Source organism: Octodon degus, unplaced genomic scaffold, assembly GCF_000260255.1.
Source record: "Octodon degus isolate 3935 unplaced genomic scaffold, OctDeg1.0 scaffold00176, whole genome shotgun sequence".
NCBI classification, from domain to species: Eukaryota; Metazoa; Chordata; class Mammalia; order Rodentia; family Octodontidae; genus Octodon; species Octodon degus.
The window spans coordinates 4925152-4947867 of record NW_004524752.1 but is presented as its reverse complement, the minus strand read 5'-3'; the positions used below and the strand labels follow the sequence as shown (position 1 = coordinate 4947867).

Here is a 22716-nt window from a genome sequence, read left to right as displayed (position 1 = left end):
AGGATCCATTACTTGTCCATTAGGAACAAGCTACTCATAACTGCACAATGCTAACTCAGGCAAGAAAAGCCCACATTCAAAGGTTTCTATAAAATGTATACACTGCACCATTTTTGATACAATAGTAAAGTGGAAAGATCCTAAGTGAAAACACCATAAGTCATGGGTCAGGACTCAGAAAAAGTGTAAGGCCCATGGACCACAGACTGGAGTTTCCTTCAATCTAAATTTCGCACTGTACACACACTCTCTGTTCTCATTTCTAAATTGGTTCTTTAGACATATCCATTCTTTAAAAAAAAATTAACTGTGGCAAAACACACATATTTACCATTTTATGTTGTCCTCTTTTCATTGTAACCTTTTTAAGTACATAAGCATTAAGTATATTCCTACTCTAGTGCAACCATCACTGTCAGATACCTTCATAACATTTTCATCTTCTCAAATCGAAACTGTGTAGTCACTTAGTAACTCCCCATTCCCCCTTCCCCTGGTGATGACCATTCTAGTTTCTGCTTCTACTAATTCAACTGTTCTAGACATCTCACATAAATGGAATCATAGAATATTTGCCTTTTTTAGTCTGGCTTATTTTACTCAGAGTATCTTCAAGATTCATCCATGTTGTAGCACATCTAAGAACTTTATTCCTTTTTAAAGTGGCTAACATTCCAGTGTATATACATACGACATTCATCCATTTACTTGTCAATGGATATCTGGGTTATTTGCAGGACAATATATTTTTTACTTAATGCCACAATTTAAGATTTGCAGGCAATTCAATTCAATTTATTGCATATTTACCCAGAGTGACTCACTATATTAGGGGGTATGAAAATTCACAAAGGTGAATCAAAGTAGTTGTACTTTCAAGGAATTTACAAAATCCTGGGAAAGGAGAAAAACAGTGAAAGTAACCAGTACTTGCTGAGCACTTACTGTCTGCCAGGTGCTTAGTCCAATCACTGCATGTACTGCCCACAATAACAGTGGAACTTGCTAGTCTACTAGCCACTCTACAGTGAGACAACAATGTGCAGAGCTTTGAAGCAGCCACCTCAAAGACCAGTAGTGGTCTGGGCTGAGGTTCCCACTCACATCTTGAATTTAGACGTGTTCATTGTATTCACTGCACTATACATGCTGCTCCCTCTGGTACAAGTTAGACTGTAACCTATCTGAGAGAAGCTACAGAAGTAGAAGAGGCAAACAAGAGATTATGACTCAGGATTAAGGTACATGGGGAATGGAGGCTCTCGAGGTCAGGAAGCCGTGTACTTCACAGAGATGAAAGCAGAGGAAACTTCATGGGAAGAGAAAAATGAGGAAGGCAGGGTCCTGCTTAGGAACTGGGGGCACTGGAGAGCATGATGCTAGAAAGTAAGAGGAAAAAACCATCATTATAGGGCAGAGCTGGCCTAAGGGGTCTGAGCCCACTGTGCAGGCAGTGCCAGCTGTCTAAGAGAAGATACAGTCAGAGCTGTGGTTTGGGAAGATCACCATGGCAATACTGTATAATAAGGACACAGCAGGCATTAAAGATAGGAAGACTATCTGGGGGGGCACTGAGATAGCAGATGAGAGACAGGCAGAAAGGAAAGGAGGACACAGAGGAAAAAGACATCTTAGGAGTGGGCATGACAGACAAGGTGATCGATACATTTTTAATAAGGTGATGTTCTGGTTTGCCTTGGACATATTACTAATAGCATTTTTACTCTTAAAGGGGTCCAACTTTGGATAATAATCTCTACAAACATAATAATTATAAGCAATAAAAAAAACAGAACCAAAAGTAACTGCAAGGTTTTAAATCTGGGTAAGAAAGCTGGCAACACCTTTAAAAACCCAGGAGGCAAGTCAGGTTTGGGGGAAAGATGAGGAGTTTTGATTTGGACATGCTGAATTTGCTGTTGAGCTGAGATTTTATTTGAGAGAGAGAAGCACCTTTCCTGTGGATTTGCGCTGCATAATATGAAGGAAGGCATCATTTACCTAAAAAAATTAAAGAAGATATGGTCAGATTTTACATAATATACATACACATATATACGTATATTTGTATATATTTAGTCTTTGCTGGTGGTTGAATTATTAAAATAGCTAAATAAAGTATTAGAATTTGTCACCAATGAATTGTATACAACTATGTTACATTAACTAAATAACCAACCACCATAAATGCAAAGGAAAACAATATTTAAAACTAACCCACCTCCAGTACTTTTCCCTACCTCAACCTTGGATTTTCAAAGTTGTCAATGTTGTTTCCAGCAAGTAAAAAAATCCACAGGCCAGTCCTGATTCTATTATAATGAATCTGTTCTAGCTGTTCTATTTCAGAAGTGTTCTAGCTTTTTAAGGAATGCAGCCTCTGGCAGAAGAATCAATAGTTTAATTTTATATGATTTTTCTCTTTTAAAAAAAAAATTGTCCTTTTTCCTAATCAACTGAAATTATCAAAAATCCTTTTTCAGAATTGCAAGGTTACAAGACAAACTAAAAAGCACCTACAGTAATTAGGGCAGGGTAATATTGATGAAAAAGTAGAAAAATAGATCAATGGAACAGAACAGAAAGCTCAAAAATAGACCCACACAAATATACTTAACCAATCTTTGACAGAAGACTAAAAGCAACTCAATGGAGAAAAGACAGTCTTTTTATCTAATGGTGCTGGAAAAACTGGATATCCACGTGCAAAAACCAAATGTACAGATGGGCCTTACAACCTTCACAAAAATCACTTCAAAACAGAACATAGACCTAAATGGAAAATGCAACAACATAAAACTTGCAGAAGAAAACTGAAAAAGTCCAGGTCATCTTGAGTTTGGCAATGAGTTTTGAGATACAGCACCAAAAGTACAATCCATGTGGGGAAAATTTCTAAGTTAACTTCACTACAATTAAAAATCTCTGGCCTATAGAAGACATTGTTAACAGAATGAAAAGACAAGGCATACCCAGAATGAAAATCTTTGCAAAACATATACAAAATTGTTTTATCTAATAGTATAACAGAAAATTCTTAAAACTCAATAATAAGAAAACAATCCAATTAAAATTCAGGCAAAATATCCAAGAAGACACCTCCCCAAAGAAGACACACGGATGGTAAATAAGCATAGGAAGATGCTCAATCTAATCTATCATTAGTGAATAGAAAATTAAAGCAATGACACAACATACCTCTAAGACTAAGATCCAAAAGGCAAACATCAAACATTGGGGAAGATATGGGGAAAAGGAAGCTTCACTTATCTCAAGTGGAAATACAAGGTGGTAGAGCCCCTTTGGAAGATAGCTCAGCAGTCTCCTACAAAACTGCACAGACCCTGACCAAACAAGCCAGCAATCACATCATAGATATTTAGCCACATTAATTGTCTACACAGAAACACGTACATGAATGTTTACAGCTGCCTTAGTCACAATTGTCAAAGCCTTCAGGGAACAAAAATGCCCCTCAGGAAGTGAATGGATAAACAATCCAGTACCTTCCTGCAATGGAGTAACATTCAGTGAGAGGAAGAAATGAACTATTAAGATACAAAAAGACATGGAAAAAAATTAAATAAATATCGTTAGATGAAAGAAGCCAGTCTGAAAAAGCTATATAACCTATCATTCCAGCCACATGACATTCTTAAAAAAACAAAACTTTAGAGGTAATACAAATAGAAGCAGTTGACATATATTCAAGGATGGGGGTAAGAAGGAGTATGAGGAGCTCAGGACACTTTTTAGAGCAGTGAAGAAGTTCTGTACGATACATGGTAGTGAATATATGACATTATGCATCTGGCAGAACCCAATGAACTGTACAACGCTGAGGCTTAATATAAACTAGGACTCCTACTAATGCCAGTAACATATCAACGGGATTCATCAGTTATAACAAATGTACAACAGCAGTACAGGGGTTAATAATGGTGAAAATTTTTGGTGACAGGAGAGGGAATATATATTTTCTGAATTGTTCCAAACACCTAAAACTGCTCCAAAAGAGTCTATTAGAATGCCGAATAAAATAAATGTCAACTACAAGAAATGAAATTAAAAAGCAAAGAAAAATGGAATAAATAAAAGTTCACTATTTGCTAATCATAGCAACAAATAAGAAAGGTCACCAAGACTATAAGATATAAAATTAGCTTATAGAAACTACTGACATTTCTCCATATCAGAAATAAGTGGGACATGTTACAAATACTGCTCTAAAAGGCAATAAAAACAATGAAATACTCATAAGAAACATTAAAAATAATCCACAAGACTTTATGGGGAGAAAATTTAAACTCTATCAAACAAAGACACGAAAAACCTGAATGCATGACATGTTTCTCTTCACAGATGAGATATTATAGAAATATTAATCTCTTCCAAATTAATATATAAAATCAGTACAATTCAAGATTTCAGCCAGTTGTTGAAAAGCTGTTCTAAAATTCACTCCCGGCATCCAGTTCCGGCGTGCCATGCCAGCCCCAAGCCCAGGGTGCACTGAGAGGGCAACTGAGACTAAGTGCGTTAGTGCGCACCTGTAATCCCAGCTCTTGGGAGGCTGAAAACGGGAGGATCACTATGAGTCCGATCTTCATAGTGAGACCCTTGAGATCCTGTACTAAATACAAAAAATAATAAAAATAAATAAAATTCACGTAAAAGGATAAAGATCTACAAATACCTAGACATAAATCAAACTTGAAAAAGACAATAGTGACCCTTCCATGTATCAAAACTTTTTTTTTTTTTTTTTTTTTTTATTTTAGGGAAGGGTCTACAGGGTGTTCAGGGTCTCACTACTAGATTGGAGTTGTAGTGATCCACCGCCTCCCAAGAGCTGGGATTTTACAGCCTCCCAAGAGCTGGGATTACAGGCTTGCACCACCACACCCAGTCTCAATTGCTGTCTCAGCACACCCTGGGGGTGGGGCTGGTACAGCAGGCCCAGGGATCAAACCCTCAGCTTCTGCACCTGCTTGCAGGCACTTTAATCCACTGAGCTATATTTGGCCGGCCTAATCAAAACATTCTTAAATCTGAAAACTAGATTACTATTACTATAAACTAGATTACTATTACTATGAAGAGAAAAATTAAAATTAGTTACCTGATTCATACCCAATATAAAGATTCCTTTAGATGTATTGTCCTTAAATTTGATATAAAACAATAAAGCTAGCTAGGTTTGACAAGACATACTTTTAGTCCAAGCTACTTGGAAGGATGAGTCAGAAGGAATAAACCCCAGAAATGAAAACCAGCCTGGGCAACACAGTAAGACTCCTTTACAATATGACATTAACAGAGAAAAACATCCTCGTGACCCAGACATAATGAAACAAGTCTCTCAATAATGTAACTGTAATGGTGGATACACTGTGTTAACTTGAAAAGTTTAGAAGCTTAAGTCAGACTCAGCAGTCCTACATCATAGGGTATAGAGGACATGTCTTGGAGCAACTATTTATTCCAGGAGGCTATAGTGGTTGATTCATCATGTCAACCTGAGAAGTTTAGCTCATAGTTTGTGGAGGTTTCAGTCTGTAATCGGCTGGCTCCAAGGCAAGGTGGCATGACTGAGGAGCACCAGTTCGTGGTGGTAAAAGACAGCAAGGGCAACAACAGCCAAAGGGAGAGCAAGCCTTCTTTTCCTTCCTTATATTGTAAGCAGGCAACCTGCCCGAGGGTTGTGGTAGCACTCTGTTATGGTTTGTGTCTAGTTGTCCCCCCAAATCCTCATGCAGTCATGGGGTGAGGACTTCTAGAGTTTGTGTTAACTCGTGATCCACTGGGATTATGTGTGATCCAAGGCTGGGATTATGGGTTTTAGTACAGCTGGGATTACCTATAGGTGAGTAAGTACTGGGAAGTACCCATAGGTATGAGTACTTCCCCTACCCTGGGGCAGGTAATTTGCATTACAATGTAAGGTGGGAAGAAAAGCTAGCTGCTTGAGCTGCTGCTACCCTTCCCTTGCACTCTTGCTCTTTGCCGCCGCCTCCATGAAAGGTTGCTTTCTGCTCTGTGCTGCTCTGCGTTGGACCCAGCTGAGTATGGACTGAAACCTCCAGTAACTGTGAGCTAAATAAACCTTTCCTTCCTTCATTTTGAGTGTCGGGTATTTGTCCCAGCAACGAGAGAAGAGCAACTAAGACACACTCACACCATCTCTGCAGCCTCCTCTTGCATAGGCTCACAAAGTGAGCACCCTGGCCCCCTGTGGAATCAGGTTGCCTGCTTACAATATGAGGAAGGAAAAAAGGCTTGCTCTCCCTTTTGCTTTTGTTGCCCTTGCTGTCTTTTACCACCACAAACTGGTGCTCCTCAGCCATGCCACCCTGCCTTGGAGCCAGCCGATTGCAGATTGAAAGCTGCAAACTATGAGCTAAGTAAACCTTTCCCTCTTTGAGAAGCACAGATTACACAAGAAACTTTTGCAAATTACAAAAAAAAAAAGGACAGGCCACAAACAGAAAACTGCACTCTGAATTGTAATTCAAAGCTTTGGAAACAAAAAGGGCTACCAAAAATATATCTATATGTAAAACTAATTTTTAGTACCAGGGATGGCACCCAGGGCGTTGTACACGCTATCCAGGTGCTCTGCCACTGAGCCACATTCCCACACAGCTAGAAAATGTTTTTAAAAAAGATGTTTAATTATGGAAAAAAAAAGATGTTTAAATTCATAAGAAATCAGGGAAATTCAAATCAGAACAATAAGATCATTTGAGCAAAAATCAGAAAGCTGAACACTGTTACTTATCAACAGTGCAGCAAATAAGAACTTGCATTGCTGATATGAACAAAAATCAATCAAGTCATTCTGGAGAACAACCAGCAATCAGAGTAAGTATGCATATATCTTGTGAGCCAACTATTCTACTCCTTCAAAGCCATACTTGCACAAGTCCCTATGAAGGGTGTTTATTACCATATTGGTCACGCTGGTAATAGGATCAAATCAAAGCCGAAGATCAATAGGGATTGTATTTGTAAACTATGGTAGATGTGTACCATGTACTATCATGCAGCAGTTGGAAGAATCAACTAGATACAAGGAGTAGCAGCACAGATTTTTAAAGACAATTGAGTGAAGAACTAAGTAACATCATGGTCAAAAGCATACCACCAATTTTTAACTTAAAAAATAGATTAACACACAAAATAATTCTGTGGGTTTTATAAGGAAAGCTAAAATCCAAGGATATGTATCAAATATGTCACAGCTGGCCTAGCACAGTGGCGCACACCTGTAATCTCAGCACTTAGGAGGCTGAGACAGGAGGATCACTGCGAGTTCAAGGCCAGCCTGAGCTACGGAGTAAATTCAAGGCCAGCCTGGATTACACAGTGAGACCCTGTCACCAGAGGGGAAAAAAAGTCACAGACACTGGCTCAGAAAGGAGGAAAAGCATGAGGAGATATAGTGAGGAACAAGACAAAAGTTAGTGACACACACAACTAGATGGGCATAAAAGCAAAAGGTGGACCTGGCAGAGACCAACACTGAGAATGTGCTCTGAAATCAGTGTTATTCCTAACCCACCTTCTGGATCTGAGATCCTCCAAAAAGGGATACCAAAAATAAATACACAGAAGCAGAGAAATAAGTTAATCACGGCACTCTCGCTGTAGCATGAAATCCTGGCTTCAAAAACATCAGCCTTGTAGGACTTTGTGCCTTACAGAGGTTTTGCCAACCTAAATAAATTTAGACTCACTCTGTCAGTGGAAGAAGACTAAGACAAGAGTTTGAAGTACACACACACACACACACACACACACACACACAGAGTCAATTATCCTCAGGTCATTCACAGCTGTATCACTGTCCCTTTCAGCTGGAAGTCACTTATTCCCAGAGATTTGTCATAGCCCAACAATAGAAAATACTTGAGAAATAAGTGTTATTCAAGCTAGTGATTCTTTTTCACCTAGCATCCCAGGGAAATGAAGACTCCCCAACAAATAAACATTAACATGAGAAGAAAGTCATGCCTTCCAATGCTAAAATTTATTTTTAACAGTTGTACATACTAATCTTTACTAACACGTATCACATATTTATATGGCTTCCTTAAATAATACTATGATGAGAGCATAATTTTTTGATACACATCTTGAGAACCTCCTAATTCTGAACATCTACTTTTTGACCTTCTAATTTTCAGATGTTCTGTCACCTCTCTATGTCCAGTTGCCACTCCTGTTGTGACTGTATCTGCTTCTAAAAATAACTCAACTCTGTCCCTTTCTACCTAGTTTCTGTTTGAACTGGGAAAATAGAGAACCAGAGGAGTGAAGAACTGGGAGTTTAATAAGAGTGACAAGGCTCTGGGGGAAGAGACTAAAAAGTAAAATGTGTGGCTTTAGATAGGTCTTTGGAGGACTACTTCAGAGGCCCAGGGACACTGTTCGCCTGTATTCTACACGCTGCATTAGAGAGAGGCTGCGCCATGCTGGTGCCTGGATACAGACTGTTTACAGCACTCTGTTCTCTGCCTTCAGGTGGATGAAGCCATAATTAAATTTTGTCTCTAGAGATATGTGGCCTGGAGTTTGAGGTAGGAAAAGGATATTACTTTTAAAGCTGGGGATGCAGCTCATAGGTAATGCCCTTATTGAACCTGCATGAGACCCTAGGTTCAATCCCTAGGATCCCTGGGAGGGAAAAAGCACAGCAGAAGGAAATACATTGGTACTCTAATGAGGCTGTGATTGGGTAACAAGAATATTGCTTTTGTTTTAGGATGTGAAGGTTCTGCTATTAGAATATTTAATTAGCTCATCAAGCAGGAATAATCAGAGTAATTATAGTTTCCTAAATATATCATGCTGATTCATGCTTCCCATTAGAAGTTGGCTCTTTGCCTATCGCAAAGTCTTTCCAACCAAAAACTAAACTCCCTGAGGACAGAACTAAATCCTACTTTTTATTGACTAGCATACAGCATGTACTCAGTGAATGTTTGATGAATAAAACAGATTCATGACTATATCTGAGACTGAATGGGATTACTGTATTCACAAAAGATAAAATCCTTTATTAATGATACCATGCTGTAGCTGAATTACTTTCATACAAGGTGATCTGACTCTTCTTTTAAAAGTCAACCAATGCATTTCATGAAAAAGAGGCATAGATGGCAAATGAGCATATGGAGATATTCAAGATGATTGTTCATCAGGGGAATACAAATTAAACTCCCAATCAGACACCACTGCACAGCTAACAGAATGGCTAGATTTAAAGAAAAACTAAATTCTGATGGATGCATAACCTAGCATCAGCACTATTAATAAGCAGCCACAATGTGGTTGTGGTAGGCCCATACAATGAAGTACTATTCACCAATAAAAAGACACAGAATATTGACACCTGAATGAATCTTGTGAGCATTATGCAAAGCCAGACTCAAAAGGATATAGAGGGGCTGGTGAGATGGCTCAGTGGTCTAAAGTACCTACTTAGAACAAGCTTGGCAAAGCACAGGGACCGTGGTTCGATCCCCCAGCACCACATGCCAGCCAGCCCCGCCCCCAGGTGGGCTGAGCTGGCCACACACATACACACACACACACACACACACACACTAAATAAATGTAAAAAAAATAAAAAATAAAGTAATCAGCACATTCTATTAAAAAAAAGGATATAGACTGTACAGTTTCACTTATGTGGGATTTTTTTGTGTGTGTGGCATTCTGAAAAAGGCAAATTTACAGGAGGAAAAAGCAGATCAGTGGTTACCAAGTATAAAGTAACAAAAAGAGATTGATTACAAATGGGCACTAAGAAATATTCTGGGATGATGGAAATATCTTTATGTCTTGATTGTGATAAATGGTTATATGACTGTACTCCTCTGTCAAAACTCAAAAGAACTGGTTGAGGACAGTAGCATTTGCTTGTGGTCCCAGCTACTCAGGAGGCTATGACAGAAGGACAGTTTGAGCAGAGGAGTTTAAGGCCAGACTGGGCAACATAAAATGAAAAACAAGGCTAGGAATGTAGCTCAGTGGTAGAGGACACCTCAGTACCAGCACAGGGGAAAGAGAGAGAGAAAGGGAAGGAGGGAGAGGGGGAGGGAGGGAGGAGTGTGGAGAAGGAAGGGGGAGGGAAAGAGAGGGGAGGAAAGGGGAGGGCAGGAAAGGAAGGGGAGGGGAGGAACATGGAGGGGAGGGGAGCAAAAGGAAAAAATAGAACTATCATCTAAAAAGTAAGTTTTACTAAATGTAAATCATGTCTCAATAAATTTGACTTGAAAGGAAGTCAAGCAGTATATTTTCAACATAAAATAAATCTTTGAAGCTAAGTGACAACTTGGGTCCTATAGCAAATAAAACCTGTGCCCTAATGCTTCATTGAGGGTTGCAGTCCCAGGAAACCAAGAGGGAGGGAGGTGGCAGGTGAAGGGCCCTGAGCACCTGTGGCCTCTGAGGAGCAAGCAGCGGGCTGTTGTTCACCCAGGATCTCTACCAAGAGGCCATATGAAACAATCAACTGGAAAGAAAAAAAGGAGGTAATGTAACCTCCCATCATTCATCCACCAAAGCTCGCCAATGGCGTGAGCGCCCCACTTTCCTGGACAGCCATACCCAGCCCCTACCCACAGTTTCTGGAGAAGCCAGATGCTTCAACAAGTTCGCTGGAATCAAACCTCTGCAACAGAGCTGCCGCAGCTCCCACCTGGCCACCCAGCAGAGGTCTTGCCCCAAGATCGGCCCCCACCCCGGGAAAGCAGGAGCCCATCAGTGGCGAAGGAGATGAATCCTGGGAACAGAGGCCTGGCCTACAGATGCTGTCCCCAGAGAAGTGTGACAAGCAGCCCAGTGGCCAGGTCCCAGGCAGGAAAGGCCAGGAATTCCACAAGGTGGGTCTCGAAAAGGGGGCTATACTAGTGCACCATCTGAACCAAAAGAGTAATTTCATTTTTAAGACTAAGAGAGGAAGCTTCAAGCAAACAGTTTCTACCTACTAAATCTGTTTATGTGGTGATCTGATTCTTATGTAATGAACAAGTTCAGATCAGTGAGGTTAAGTTCTGTGTCAGATCAAGATATGCGTGGGAAGTTTCAAACAGAAAACAAATTCCGCACATGGAAAAATGTCATCCTCTGAACAGATACCGCAGGGCCAGGTCAGGGTCCACTCTTAACAGCACAGATATAGCCCTTCAGAAAATAATCAATTCTAGGTAAAATTCCAACTTGTACACTCATTCTAACCTTGCGCTCGAAGACACCAGTGTAGAAGTGTTATACTTCAGGGGCACAGAAAGACTCAATTCCGTAACTCAGAATAATGATATGGCATGTATTAAAAATTAGTAAATTGACCATGCCCTTTTACATGTATTATCTTATTTAATACTTATACCTACCCATGCAAGTCAGATAAATTACTGCCCCATTATAGATGAGGACCAAAGCATACACATTATTTCTTTTTCTTTTTCTCTCTTTTCTTTTTTTCTTTTTTTTTTTTTTTTTTTTTTTTCCACAGTACTAGTACTGGGGATCAAACTTGGAGGCTTTGTGCTTTATTTTATTTTATTTTATTTCAATTCATTTTTTTGTGGTACCAGGGATTGAACTTAGGGCCTTACGCTTGCCAGGCAAGTGCTTATTCTACTGAGCCATCTTCCCAGCCCTCCGGGGCCTTGTGCTTGCTAGGCAGGCACTTATGCCGCTGAGCTATACCCCTGGCCTCAGAATCACTATTTCTGAAACTATATATATCTTATGAGTTCACTAGTTATTTTCTAAGCACAAACTGGTCTGACAAATAATTTTTCTAGTACATTAACTGACTTACTTAAAAAATATTACCAAGGTTTTACAGTTCAATGAAGTTAATTATAGACTCATTCTGCCATATTCATTTTTAAAGAATAAAATATATGAATTCTGATATTTCTCACAAAAATAGAAGAGGTCAATTTAATTACAAGACAGCTCCTTCACACAGATCTTTATGTGATAGATGGATAAACCACACACTATATAATGAGGTCTGTAAGAAGTGACTTCTTGGTTTGTTTGAGAGAGAACTTGACATAGTTGGGAGGAACTGGATTCTGGCATCAGACCAACCAGACCCAGATGCTGGCTCTGCCAGATACTACACAGCAGTAGGTAGTCTGTATAAGTCTGATTCCTTCATCTGTAAAAATCTCAAAAAGATGCTTTATAACTCAGAGTTTTCAGAAGGTAAAATGAGATAATGTATGTAAAGTGCCTAGCAGATTGTTCTTCCTACAAAGTTTGCATAGTGAAAGAAACCGAAAGAGAACACAGTAAATGGATTATGTGCAAAAGAGATGCTGCAACCAGGTCAGGAACTCAGCTCCAAAGCCACCTGATCGCACCAAAGCCAGCAAGGGGACGAAAACAATAAAATTCCCGTATGTGCATGGGTGCTGATGGGAGGTTAATAATTATATAGTTAATTAGTGTTTCATAGAGAATGTTCATGTGGACACTAAAACAATAATCCTATTCTGGCTTTTTTCCATACCTGTTATGGTTTCTATCTAGATGTCCCTCAGAGCCTCACATACACACAGATAGGGCCTTGGGAGGAAACTGGATCGTGGGCATGTGAAACGCATCACGGGATGAGTCCACTGATGAGTTTACAGCTCACTGTGATCTTCCGAGGAGGAGCCTGGTCTGAGGTGGAGGCTCACTGGGGGCATGGCCTAGAAGTGTCTGTCTCCCTCCCCCTCCATGGCCCCCCTTCCCCTCTCTGTCTCTCTCTCTGTCTCTCTCCCTGTCTCTCTCTCCCTCTCCCCTCCCCTGCTCCCTCCCTCTGCTTCCTGCCTTCCATGCTATGAGCAATTCTCCTCTGCAAAGGCCCTCTGCCTTGGAGCAGGAGCTAGAGGGCAAAGGGTTGTTGTTTTTGAATGGATATAGGGTTTCAGATTTGCCAGATGAAAAGTTTTAAAGAAACCTCTACAAACTGTGACACAAAATGAACCTTTCCTCCTTTAAACTGTTGGGGTCATTTTCGCTTCAACAGCACATCTACTAAAATTGGAGTGATACAGAGATTAGCAGGGCACAAGGACAACAAGCAAATTCGTGAAACATTCTATATTTTTACAACATTTAAAAAAAACTGTTAGTGTCAGGTATAGTATCTCAGCGGTGAGAAAGTAACTAAGGTAATGCCTGAGCAGCACCCCAAACACATCAATACAGAAAAAAGAAAGGTTAAAATAACACAGGTCGCCTCTCCCATAATGCCTAATTGTCCTTTTCCTCTACCAACATCTAGAGCCTCAGGAAAAGCAAACCTCACCTTAGAAGTCATACGATGGGGCCAGGGAGATAGCTCAGTAGAATAAGTGCTTGCTCAGTAGAATAAGCACAGGGTCCTGAGTTCAATCTGCAGTACCACAGAAGTCACCCGATGATCAAAGCCATAGGACAGGATGGGTCATAGCAATTAAGAGGTGGCTTGCAGGTATAGTATTTAAACCATAAATCTTTTCTTAAAAGAAAAATATGAAAATGTATAGCTCATCAGGGCTAAGCAAAGTCCCATGGCCCACCACAGGCAGCACCATCTACACCTCCCCATCCTACCTTCTCAGTGTGGCTCCCAAACGGTACTCCAAAAGCCACCAAAAATGTCCTACTCTTTAATTCTAGAGTTGTAGAAAATGAAGGTCAGAAGAGTGAGGGGACAACCTCACAAAACTAGAGGATGAAAGGGGCAAAAAAAGGGGGGGTTAGTTTCTGGAACTAGAAACTAACCAGCTTTCTAATGGTCAGTCATACTCTTTTCAGCAATGTACACTATCTTCCTGACTTACACAGACAAAAAAAGATAAAAAAGAAAATATACTGTGTTTCAAAAGACTGCCTCATCACAGGAAATAAAAATCATAAAAATGGAACGTTGGTGAGCACTAAAGTCTGGCACAGACAGCTTGAGCTCTACTAATCTGCATTTGAACAAAACACTGCCTTCATCTATGGCTGACTACAGCTACCAAAACGGTTTCTGAACATTAAAAGAAATTAAGCCAAAAATAATAATAAAGAATTCACAGTGAATGCCTAAAGAGCCACATTTCCAGCTATATTGCATATGCATGCACACAATCACACTTTGGGGGAAGTTAAAGCCACATTAATGAGACTGAAAGAATGGAAAACGGGACTCAATAGCCAACAAAATTAACTACAGTGACTAATGGATGAATTATAGTCTCATGATGCTGGGCATAATTTAGCATTCTGCTCACAGAACCCCAGCTTAGATCATCTGGTTGTACTTCAAAGCGTCTATATTTAAATATCAAAGGTCAAGTCAGGCATTTCCTTCTTAGGCCTGAATGCTGTAGAGTCCGAGGTTCATATCAACACACGTAAATGATTTTCTAAAGTACCATAATTCCTCTACTTGAGATACTAGTGATATAGTTAGGCACCTCAAAATAAGTTTCCCACCAGGCCTGAGTCAATGGCCAGACAGCCCAGAAGTATCCTGAACCTGCGAGACCTTCCCTACGTAGTCTTAAATTTTCAGTTCATAAAAGGGGAATTATAGTACATTCAGGAATAAATGAACTGGTGCTGTGGCACAGATTATTTCCTGGCTTTATCTGTACCATGTTTCTTAATATAATCTCACCTCCTCCAGTTTAAACACCTTTCCGACATACGGCTGGATGCGCCCCTGGTGGTAATACTGAAGAGCTGAGTTCAGGCTCTTGGAAAACACTGGAAAGTTCTGGAACTGGTATCGACCCCAGTACAGGCCCATGGCAGAGATGTTCTTCAGGAGCAGCAGGTTGGCAGGCACAGAAGCAATATTTCCTCCAGCAAATCCTATCACCACAATCCTGCCCTCCCACGCCAGGCTAAGGGGCAAGAAGAAAAGCAAAGAAAATTATGAGACATGGTAGACAGTGAAATCCACTACTATTAGGATGGATTATCCACTACTAATAGGATGACTACTATTAAAAAATGCAGGACATAAAATAACAAATTTACGTGAAGATATAAGAAACTAAAGCCCTTCTACCACTGGTGCAACTTCTATGGAAAACAGTTATGAAGGTTCCTCCAAATTTTAATCATTTGCACATAATTCGTATCAACATTGAGAACAGCCAAAAGGAAGCAGGTGAACCTCAGTGAATGAATAGATACATAGAGTGGAATACAATCCAGCCTTAACAAGGAAATCATGTCACGTGCTAGAACATGGATATTCTTTAGGATATCATGCCAAGTGAAAGAAGCCAGACACCAAAAGAAAAGAACTCTATGATTTCATTTACATGCGGTATTTAAAGTAATTAATTCATAGAAATAGCAAGTAGAATGGTGCTTCCCAAGGGCTGCAGGAGCTAGAGGGCAAAGGGTTATTGTTTTTGAATGGATATAGGGTTTCAGATTTGCCAGACAAAAAGTTTTAAAGATTTATTCCACAACAATGTGAATGTACTTAACATACTCAACTACACACATAAAAGAGGTTACAGCGGTAAATTTTATATGCTTTTAACCACAATAAAAGGGAAAATATTTTCAAAGTGCTTTACATTAATTCATAGAGGCAGAAAGTAGAAGAGTGATCACAAGGGACTGGGAAAAGGGGAAAGATGCAGTGACTGTTTAATGGGTAAGGAGTTTTTTGTGGGAGACAATTATACAACGTTGTATAATGTAGAATGAGCATATTAAATGGTGCTCCATGGCACACACATAAATAGTTAATATATTATATGGCATATACTTTTTCCCACAATTGGTTTTAAAAAGCAACGTGTACTAAACCCACAGCTTGGAACTTTTATTGACCTTAAGTATACCATCCTTTAGTACACTATGTTCCTTAGGAGAAAATTTTTAAAGTAAGCCATGAGCACAGTATTAACACAACAGAGGAACCAGCCAGTTTTATAAGAGAACCCACTTCAGAATCAAAGACTTTGTGGAGGGAAATTGGATAGAAACAAGTGCCACTGGATATTGGACATAAACAAGTACATGCCTGGGGCCGGGGAGATGGCTCAGTGGCATAAGCACTTCCCTGGCAAGCGCAAGGGCCTGAGTTCAATCCCGGGTTCCACCAAAAAACAAACCAAGTATGTGCCTGTTTACAGCAAAGTGACTAAGTTTAAAGATTTTGAATTTAGGCAGCAGAAATAAGAAGACAGATCCCGGGATGAAAGATCACTGCTTTCCACAGACTTACTTTACAACTCCTTTAAGTTCCAATACTTCTTTATAGAAATATGAATAATATACAAAAATTCATAAGTTTTCTATAGCCCATTATGAAAAGAATAACATAGTGCATACATAATGAGTTATAAAAACAACTTTTATAAACATCTATGATATAAATACAAAATTGGTTGCATCTGGTGGGGGGGGCCTTTCTTCTTCCTAAGGGAAATAAGATGCTATTTGCAAAACTCAATTGATCCAGAAGGGAAAAAGAGAAGAGTGAGATCACTCGATCAGTATACCCCTTCTTTGCCTCTGAGCACAGTGCCAGGCACTGTACAGTGACAATCAAACCCATCACCTGCCTGCTTCCCAGCCCAGGGGCTACCGAAGCACCTGCATTCCCTCTGTTGGGAGGCTGTTCTCTCTGCTTCTGTTTCTTCTGCTTTAAACTAAGATAAACCATACAATGATGCCTGCCAGCGTGTGATGAGAAATGAAACCAATACTCTCAGAGTGTGCCAGGATCCCTGGTTGAAAACAGAAGAACTGATAGAATATAACAATCCCACTAAATCCCAGTGATATATTTTTTTTAATAAAACAAGTCAAGGAAATACACCACTGGCTGCTTCAGAAATCAGTAAAATCAGCAGAGCCTGTACCTTGGTGCAGTGAGCTGGGGAATGAGGAACAGGCACCCCAGTAACTCTAGCACCTGAACAAGGAGCTCAAGAATCCCCCACATCCATGTATATAAAGAAGTTAGTGGAGGCCGGCATAGCTGAATTTAACACATGTATAATTTCTAAAGCACTTGCCATTGCCAGCTAAAGTCTGCAGTCATTTTTTGGGTATTTTCCAGCTGGATATTTTGTTTTTCCTATATTTAAGCATTTCCTGATTTTCTCTGCTTCTATTCCTTGTCACACACCCACTCAGCTATTCTCGTTAGTGCTGATGCTGACAGGAGAAGTGAACAGCAGAGATGAGAGAGAAGCAAGGCCCGGAGGAAGTCAGAGGTGTCAGAAGGTTGGGCACAGCCCTGACCCTAGCCCACCATGGACAGACCGGGACACGCACCTGCGGAGGGCCTCCAGGAAGACGTCTCCTCCAACCATGTCGATGGCCACATTCACTCCACCGCTGCCCACCAGCTGCTTCACGGCCTCCTTCAGGCTGCCCTGGCTGTAGTTCACACTGAATTGCGCACCCCTCTGCATCGCCAGCTTGCACTTCTCATCACTTCCAGCTACAGCTATTACCTGAATAAACAACACAAGGTTTTAGTCTAGGACAGACTTCGAGAGGGTTCACCCCACCTATCCAGCCTCCAGCCAAAGTGCTACTTGAGGAATCCAATATGAGCTTGTGGCCCAAGCATCAGCCTCAATCCCACGCACCAGGCTCAACTCACAGACATCCCACTGGTCCCTCCACACCCTACTGGCTATAAGGCTCCTATCTCTAGAAATTCTGGAACTCTAACTGGTCTAGCTAGGAGACAGCTCAAGAGACAGTGCAGAAGTACCATTTCCTGAGCACTCACTATAAGTCAAGGAATAAGGATACAAGCTGAACATTAAGCTTAGTCAAGAAAACAAGACACAGCAGGATAATGGGACTCCACCGGTACAGAAAAGATCAATGTCCAGCTCATCTAAACCATGACCCAGGAGAAGACATGGAGGGCAGCCCACTTATCACCATCTTCACTGCCTCTGCTACCCAAGTGAACAGTGCAGAGGACAACCCTGCCTTCACCATCACTACCACTCTGTGACCCAGGTGAAGAGCCCCAGAAGGCACAGAAAATGGCCCTTCCTCTCACTGCTGCCACAACTAAAGTGAACCTTGTGGGAAGGCCCAGTGAGCAGAGGGAATGCCAGTGACACAGGAGGGTCCCAACTACAGTGCGCAGGATGGACAGACAGGACTAGTGGCACGAAAAGTTCAAAGCAACAATAACAATACCATGAACAACTAATTTGAAGACAACAATACACAATATAGAAACTATTGTTGAATTTCTATCATCTTGTTTAGTGAAATTCTGTACCATTTCTAACGGCTTTTTTTATTCTCTTTTTTAAAAAAATACTCCAAAAAAAAAACAGTAACAATGTGAGCCAACAGGTGGTAAGTTAGGTGAATCAGCACTGTACATGAAGACAAAGACACATGGAATAGAAGCACATGGGCAGGCCAGCCTTGTTCTCTCTTTTAGTTGTGGTTGTTTTTTATGTATTTCTCTTTTTTCTTTTCCTTTTCTCTATTCTTTTTTTTGTTCCCCTCTTTCCTAAATAGCTGGGGAGAACTCCAGCCACAGAAAACTAATCCTGGGGCTAGGAGATGGCTCAGTGGAATAAGTGCTTCCCTGGCAAGCACAAGGGCCTGAGTTCAATCCCCAGTTCCACAAAAAAAAAAAAAAAAAAAAAAAAAAAAAAAAACTAATGCTATCTGACCAACTCAGAGACCAAGTTCAGACAACGCTTTGCTTATTCCTTCACTCAGTTGGTCTTCTTCTCTCTCCTCTAGTCTCCCAAAATGTGCCTCACCATAATTTGTCCACTAGCCTTGCTTCTACTTTCTTTTTAGTTATCACTGTTTTACCCACTGTCCTTAAATCTCCCCACCATAGGACAAAACCACTCTACCAAGGGGAAACACTCTGCATACAAGCTCCTAATTTACAATAAGTTCAGTTGTATAATTGTAGATTTTGCTCCTCTGGTTTAAGGTATAAAATTAATACCTACCACGGTTTGTCAGTTTCTACACTGTGCTTGATGCTATTGTTCTTGATAATTGTATTTCTATAGCTTGGAACAACTGGTGTAACCAGTTATTCTCCCTTTTGTAACAATATTGGGAAGCTCTGAGATAATAACTTCACCACAGCCCAAAAACAAGAAAATGGAGAGTGAACCAGACAGATAGCAACATTTCACTCTTTATTGACTGGGAAGGCAGGATTTTGGATCAGACATAAGCCAAGAACCTCCTACACACAGAAGATATCCCTGAGCAACAGACATTTCCTAGAGAGGACTTGATACTAGTGATATAGTTACCTACTACAAAAACTTGCAAGGATCAACACAGAAAACAAAACAAAAAATTTTGAAATAGAAAATGACAAGATGCAGAAGCAGGATGCAATCTCAGGCCTCCAGTACACCCACAACAAGTCTGGGAGACAATAACATAGAGGAAAATGGAAGATACACACCTGAAATTTCTGAAATGAGAGCACATGAAGTAAAGAAATAAATCTATGAGACTACAGAGAAAAGCAGATCAGAAATAATCTATCAGTTAAAAAAACAACTGTTAACATTCATAAAGGAATTTCTCAATAACTCTAGAATAGAGATAGATTATAAAAACAGATGATGAAAGGAAAAGGATGGGAACTGTGAACAATCAACATAGGCTATATGAAATATATCTCTAGGACTTGTGGTCATTTTTGTCTCTGTCTCATAGAGATTGAACCCAGTCCCAGAGTTTGCCTAAGGAGGAGCTTAGTCCACTGAGTTGTCTCAGTGGCCCTCTTTTTTTATGTATTTAGTACAGGGTCTACAGGGACTCTATGAGAAATCTAGAGAAGATTTAACTCCAATACTTCTCAAACTCTGTAATGAAATTGAAAGGGAAGCAATTTTCCTAACTTATTACTGGAAGCAAGTATTACCCTGACACAAAAATCAGAGAAAGACCCAACCAAAAAGAGAACTGCAGGCCAATCTCCCTAATGAACAGAGATACAAAAATCCTCACTAAAATACTAGCAAACAGAATAGAGCAAATTATCAAGATTATACACCATCACCAAGTGGGATTCATCACAGGGATGTAGGGATGGTTTAAAGTACACAAATAAATAAACATAATAAATCATATCGATGAAGCCAAAGACAAAAACCACATGATAAAATCAATATATTCAAAAGAAGATTTTAACAAAGTCTAATACTTATTCATGATTAAAAACCCTACAGAAAATCAGAATACACACTTTACCTCAATCTGATAAAAGCCATCTATGACAAACCAATAGGTGGTTTGTCAACATTGTATTAAATAGATAAAAACTGAAAGTTTTCACTCTAAAATCAGGAACAACACAAGAATGTCCACTGTAACAACTCCTATTCAATACAATTCTGGAAATATCAGCCAGAGAAATTAGGCAAGAGAGAGAAATAAAAGGAATAAGGGAAGAAACAAGTTAAATTATCATTATTTGCAGGTGACATGATACTTTACATAGAGGACCCCAAAAACTCCACCAAAAGACTTGTAGATTTAACAAGTAAATGCAGTAGTATAACAGACTACAAAGTCAATACTCAAAAATCAATAGCATTCCTGTACACAAACAACAAACTCACTGACAAAGAAATTAGGAAAGAAATATCCTGCATGATAGCACCCAAAAAAATTGAAATACTTAGTAGGAATCAATCTAACAAAGGAAATAAAAGATCTATATGTTGAAAATTACATCACTCTTAAAAAAGGAGATCAAAGAAGACATCAGAAAGTGGAAAGATATACCTTCTTCCTGGATAGGAAGAACCAACACTGTGAAAATGGCCATACTCTCAAAACTGCTATACAGATTTAATGCAATCCCAATCAAAATGCCATTAGCACACCTCACAGGTCTAGAGAGCACATTCCTAAAATTCGTTTGGAAACAGAAGAGACCTAGAATAGCAAAAGCATTCCTGAGCAACAAAGGTAAGCAGGAGGCATCGCAATCCCTAATTTGAAATTATACTGCAAAGCTACTGTGATAAAATTAGCATGGTACTGGCACAAAAACAGACTTGATCACTGAAACAGATTAGAAGATGCAGACACAACTACAAACACATTCAGCCACCATATCTTTGACAATGGAGCCAAACATGTTCACTAGAAGAAAGATAGCCTCTTTAACAAATGGTGCTAGACAAACTGCCTTCCCACATGCCAAAGACTAAAACTAGACCCATCTCTACCACCATGGATCAAAGACCTAAATTTTTTTTTATTTTTTTTCAAAGTTTTATTGATAAACAGATAGCAATGAGACAGTTTCAAATCAAATCGGAAGTACAGTTTCAACAAATAATACACTGCATATATTCTTCTTAGTGGTTAATTGCTGTACAAGATGCAGACTTGTGATCCTCTTTACAAACACCATTAAAGACCTAAATATTAAAACAGAAACACTAAATCTACCAGAAGAGGAAGGAGCTAGAAATCTTGACAAATAGGTGTAGGCACAGAGTTCATAAACAAATATCAAGCTGCATGGAAATACTTTCAAAAATCAACAACTGGGATCTCATCTTATTGAAAATTTGTTGCACATCAAAAGAAATCACCAACAGAGTAAGACGAAAACCCACAGAGTGGGAAAAAATTCTAGACAACTTTCCCTCAGACAAGAGCCTCTATCTAGAACATATAAAGAATTGAGTAAAATCAGACTCCCCAAAATTCAAAAACCCAGTCCAAAAATGGGCATCTGAGGTGAATATACACTTCTCAGATGAAGAAATACAAATGGCAAAGAAATATATGAAAAAATGGTTAACATCACTGGTTACTTGAATAATTTAAATTACAACAATACTTAGATTCTATCTCACCCCACAAAACATGGCTATCATCAAGAAGTCAACCAATAACAAATGCTGGAGGAGCAGTGAGGAATAAGGACCCCTTCTCCACTGTTGGTGGGAGTGTAGACAGGTACAACTACCATGGAAATCAGTATGAGGAATCCTCAAAACTCTATGATTTGAGGTTCTGTTCAACCTCAAATGCCAGATATTCCCCTTCTGGATATCTTCTAGAATAATTTAAGACATTATACCTCAGTGATACACATGCACCCATATTTATAGCAGCACAATTTGTAAAAGCTACACCTTGAAAACAACCCAAATGACCATCAGCCAAGGAAGGGATAAAAAAGATGGGGCATTTTTACACATTGGAGTATACTATTCAGTTATATTGAAGAACAAACTAGGGCTTTTATAGATTAAAGGACATCACTAGATATTATACTCATAAATGAAATAAATTAGACTTGCATATGTAGACATCATATTGTCTCCCTAGTATAGGAAACTGAAAGAATAAATAAGATCCAAAAAGTCCAATGGATATTGTGAAAGGTAAAGAAACTACCCAAAAGCACAGAACAACTAGGATGAGGTAAAGGAGGAAAGAAGGGGAAAAAAGATAGATAGACAGATAGATAGACAGACAGACATAGAGACAAGATAATTATGCTACTAATTTCTATTAGTTCACTGAAAATAAGAATTTGTGTTTATACTGTTTGATCTATTTTGTATGCCTATATTTTGTAATTTGAGCAACTACTTTTTTTTTTCAACAAATAATACACTGCATATATTCTTCTTAGTGGTTAATTGCTGTACAAGATGCGGACTTGTGATCCTATTTACAAACACCATTAGAACAAAT

General features: G+C 39.5%; 1 protein-coding gene and 1 pseudogene across 2 annotated transcripts in view; one reads left to right on the top strand and one right to left on the bottom strand.

Annotated features, from left to right (window-relative positions):
* Nucleotides 1-625: 625 nt before the first annotated feature.
* Nucleotides 626-22716, bottom strand: part of LOC101588567 (quinone oxidoreductase-like protein 2) — a 33311-nt gene continuing 11220 nt past the window's right edge. Inside the window, exons 8-10 of one of the 2 annotated variants that reach the window (XM_004643453.2) lie at nucleotides 17299-17480; nucleotides 14666-14894; nucleotides 626-2001 (exon numbers count right to left, since the gene is read on the bottom strand). In XM_004643453.2, the coding sequence (XP_004643510.1) occupies nucleotides 1933-2001; nucleotides 14666-14894; nucleotides 17299-17480 (480 nt within the window). In that variant the 3' untranslated portion in view covers nucleotides 626-1932. Of the gene's footprint in view, nucleotides 2002-4597; nucleotides 4634-14665; nucleotides 14895-17298; nucleotides 17481-22716 lie in introns of those variants that run through there. The other variant, XM_023703626.1, reaches the window with a different exon arrangement.
* On the top strand, nucleotides 13031-13124 carry LOC111813255 (annotated as a pseudogene).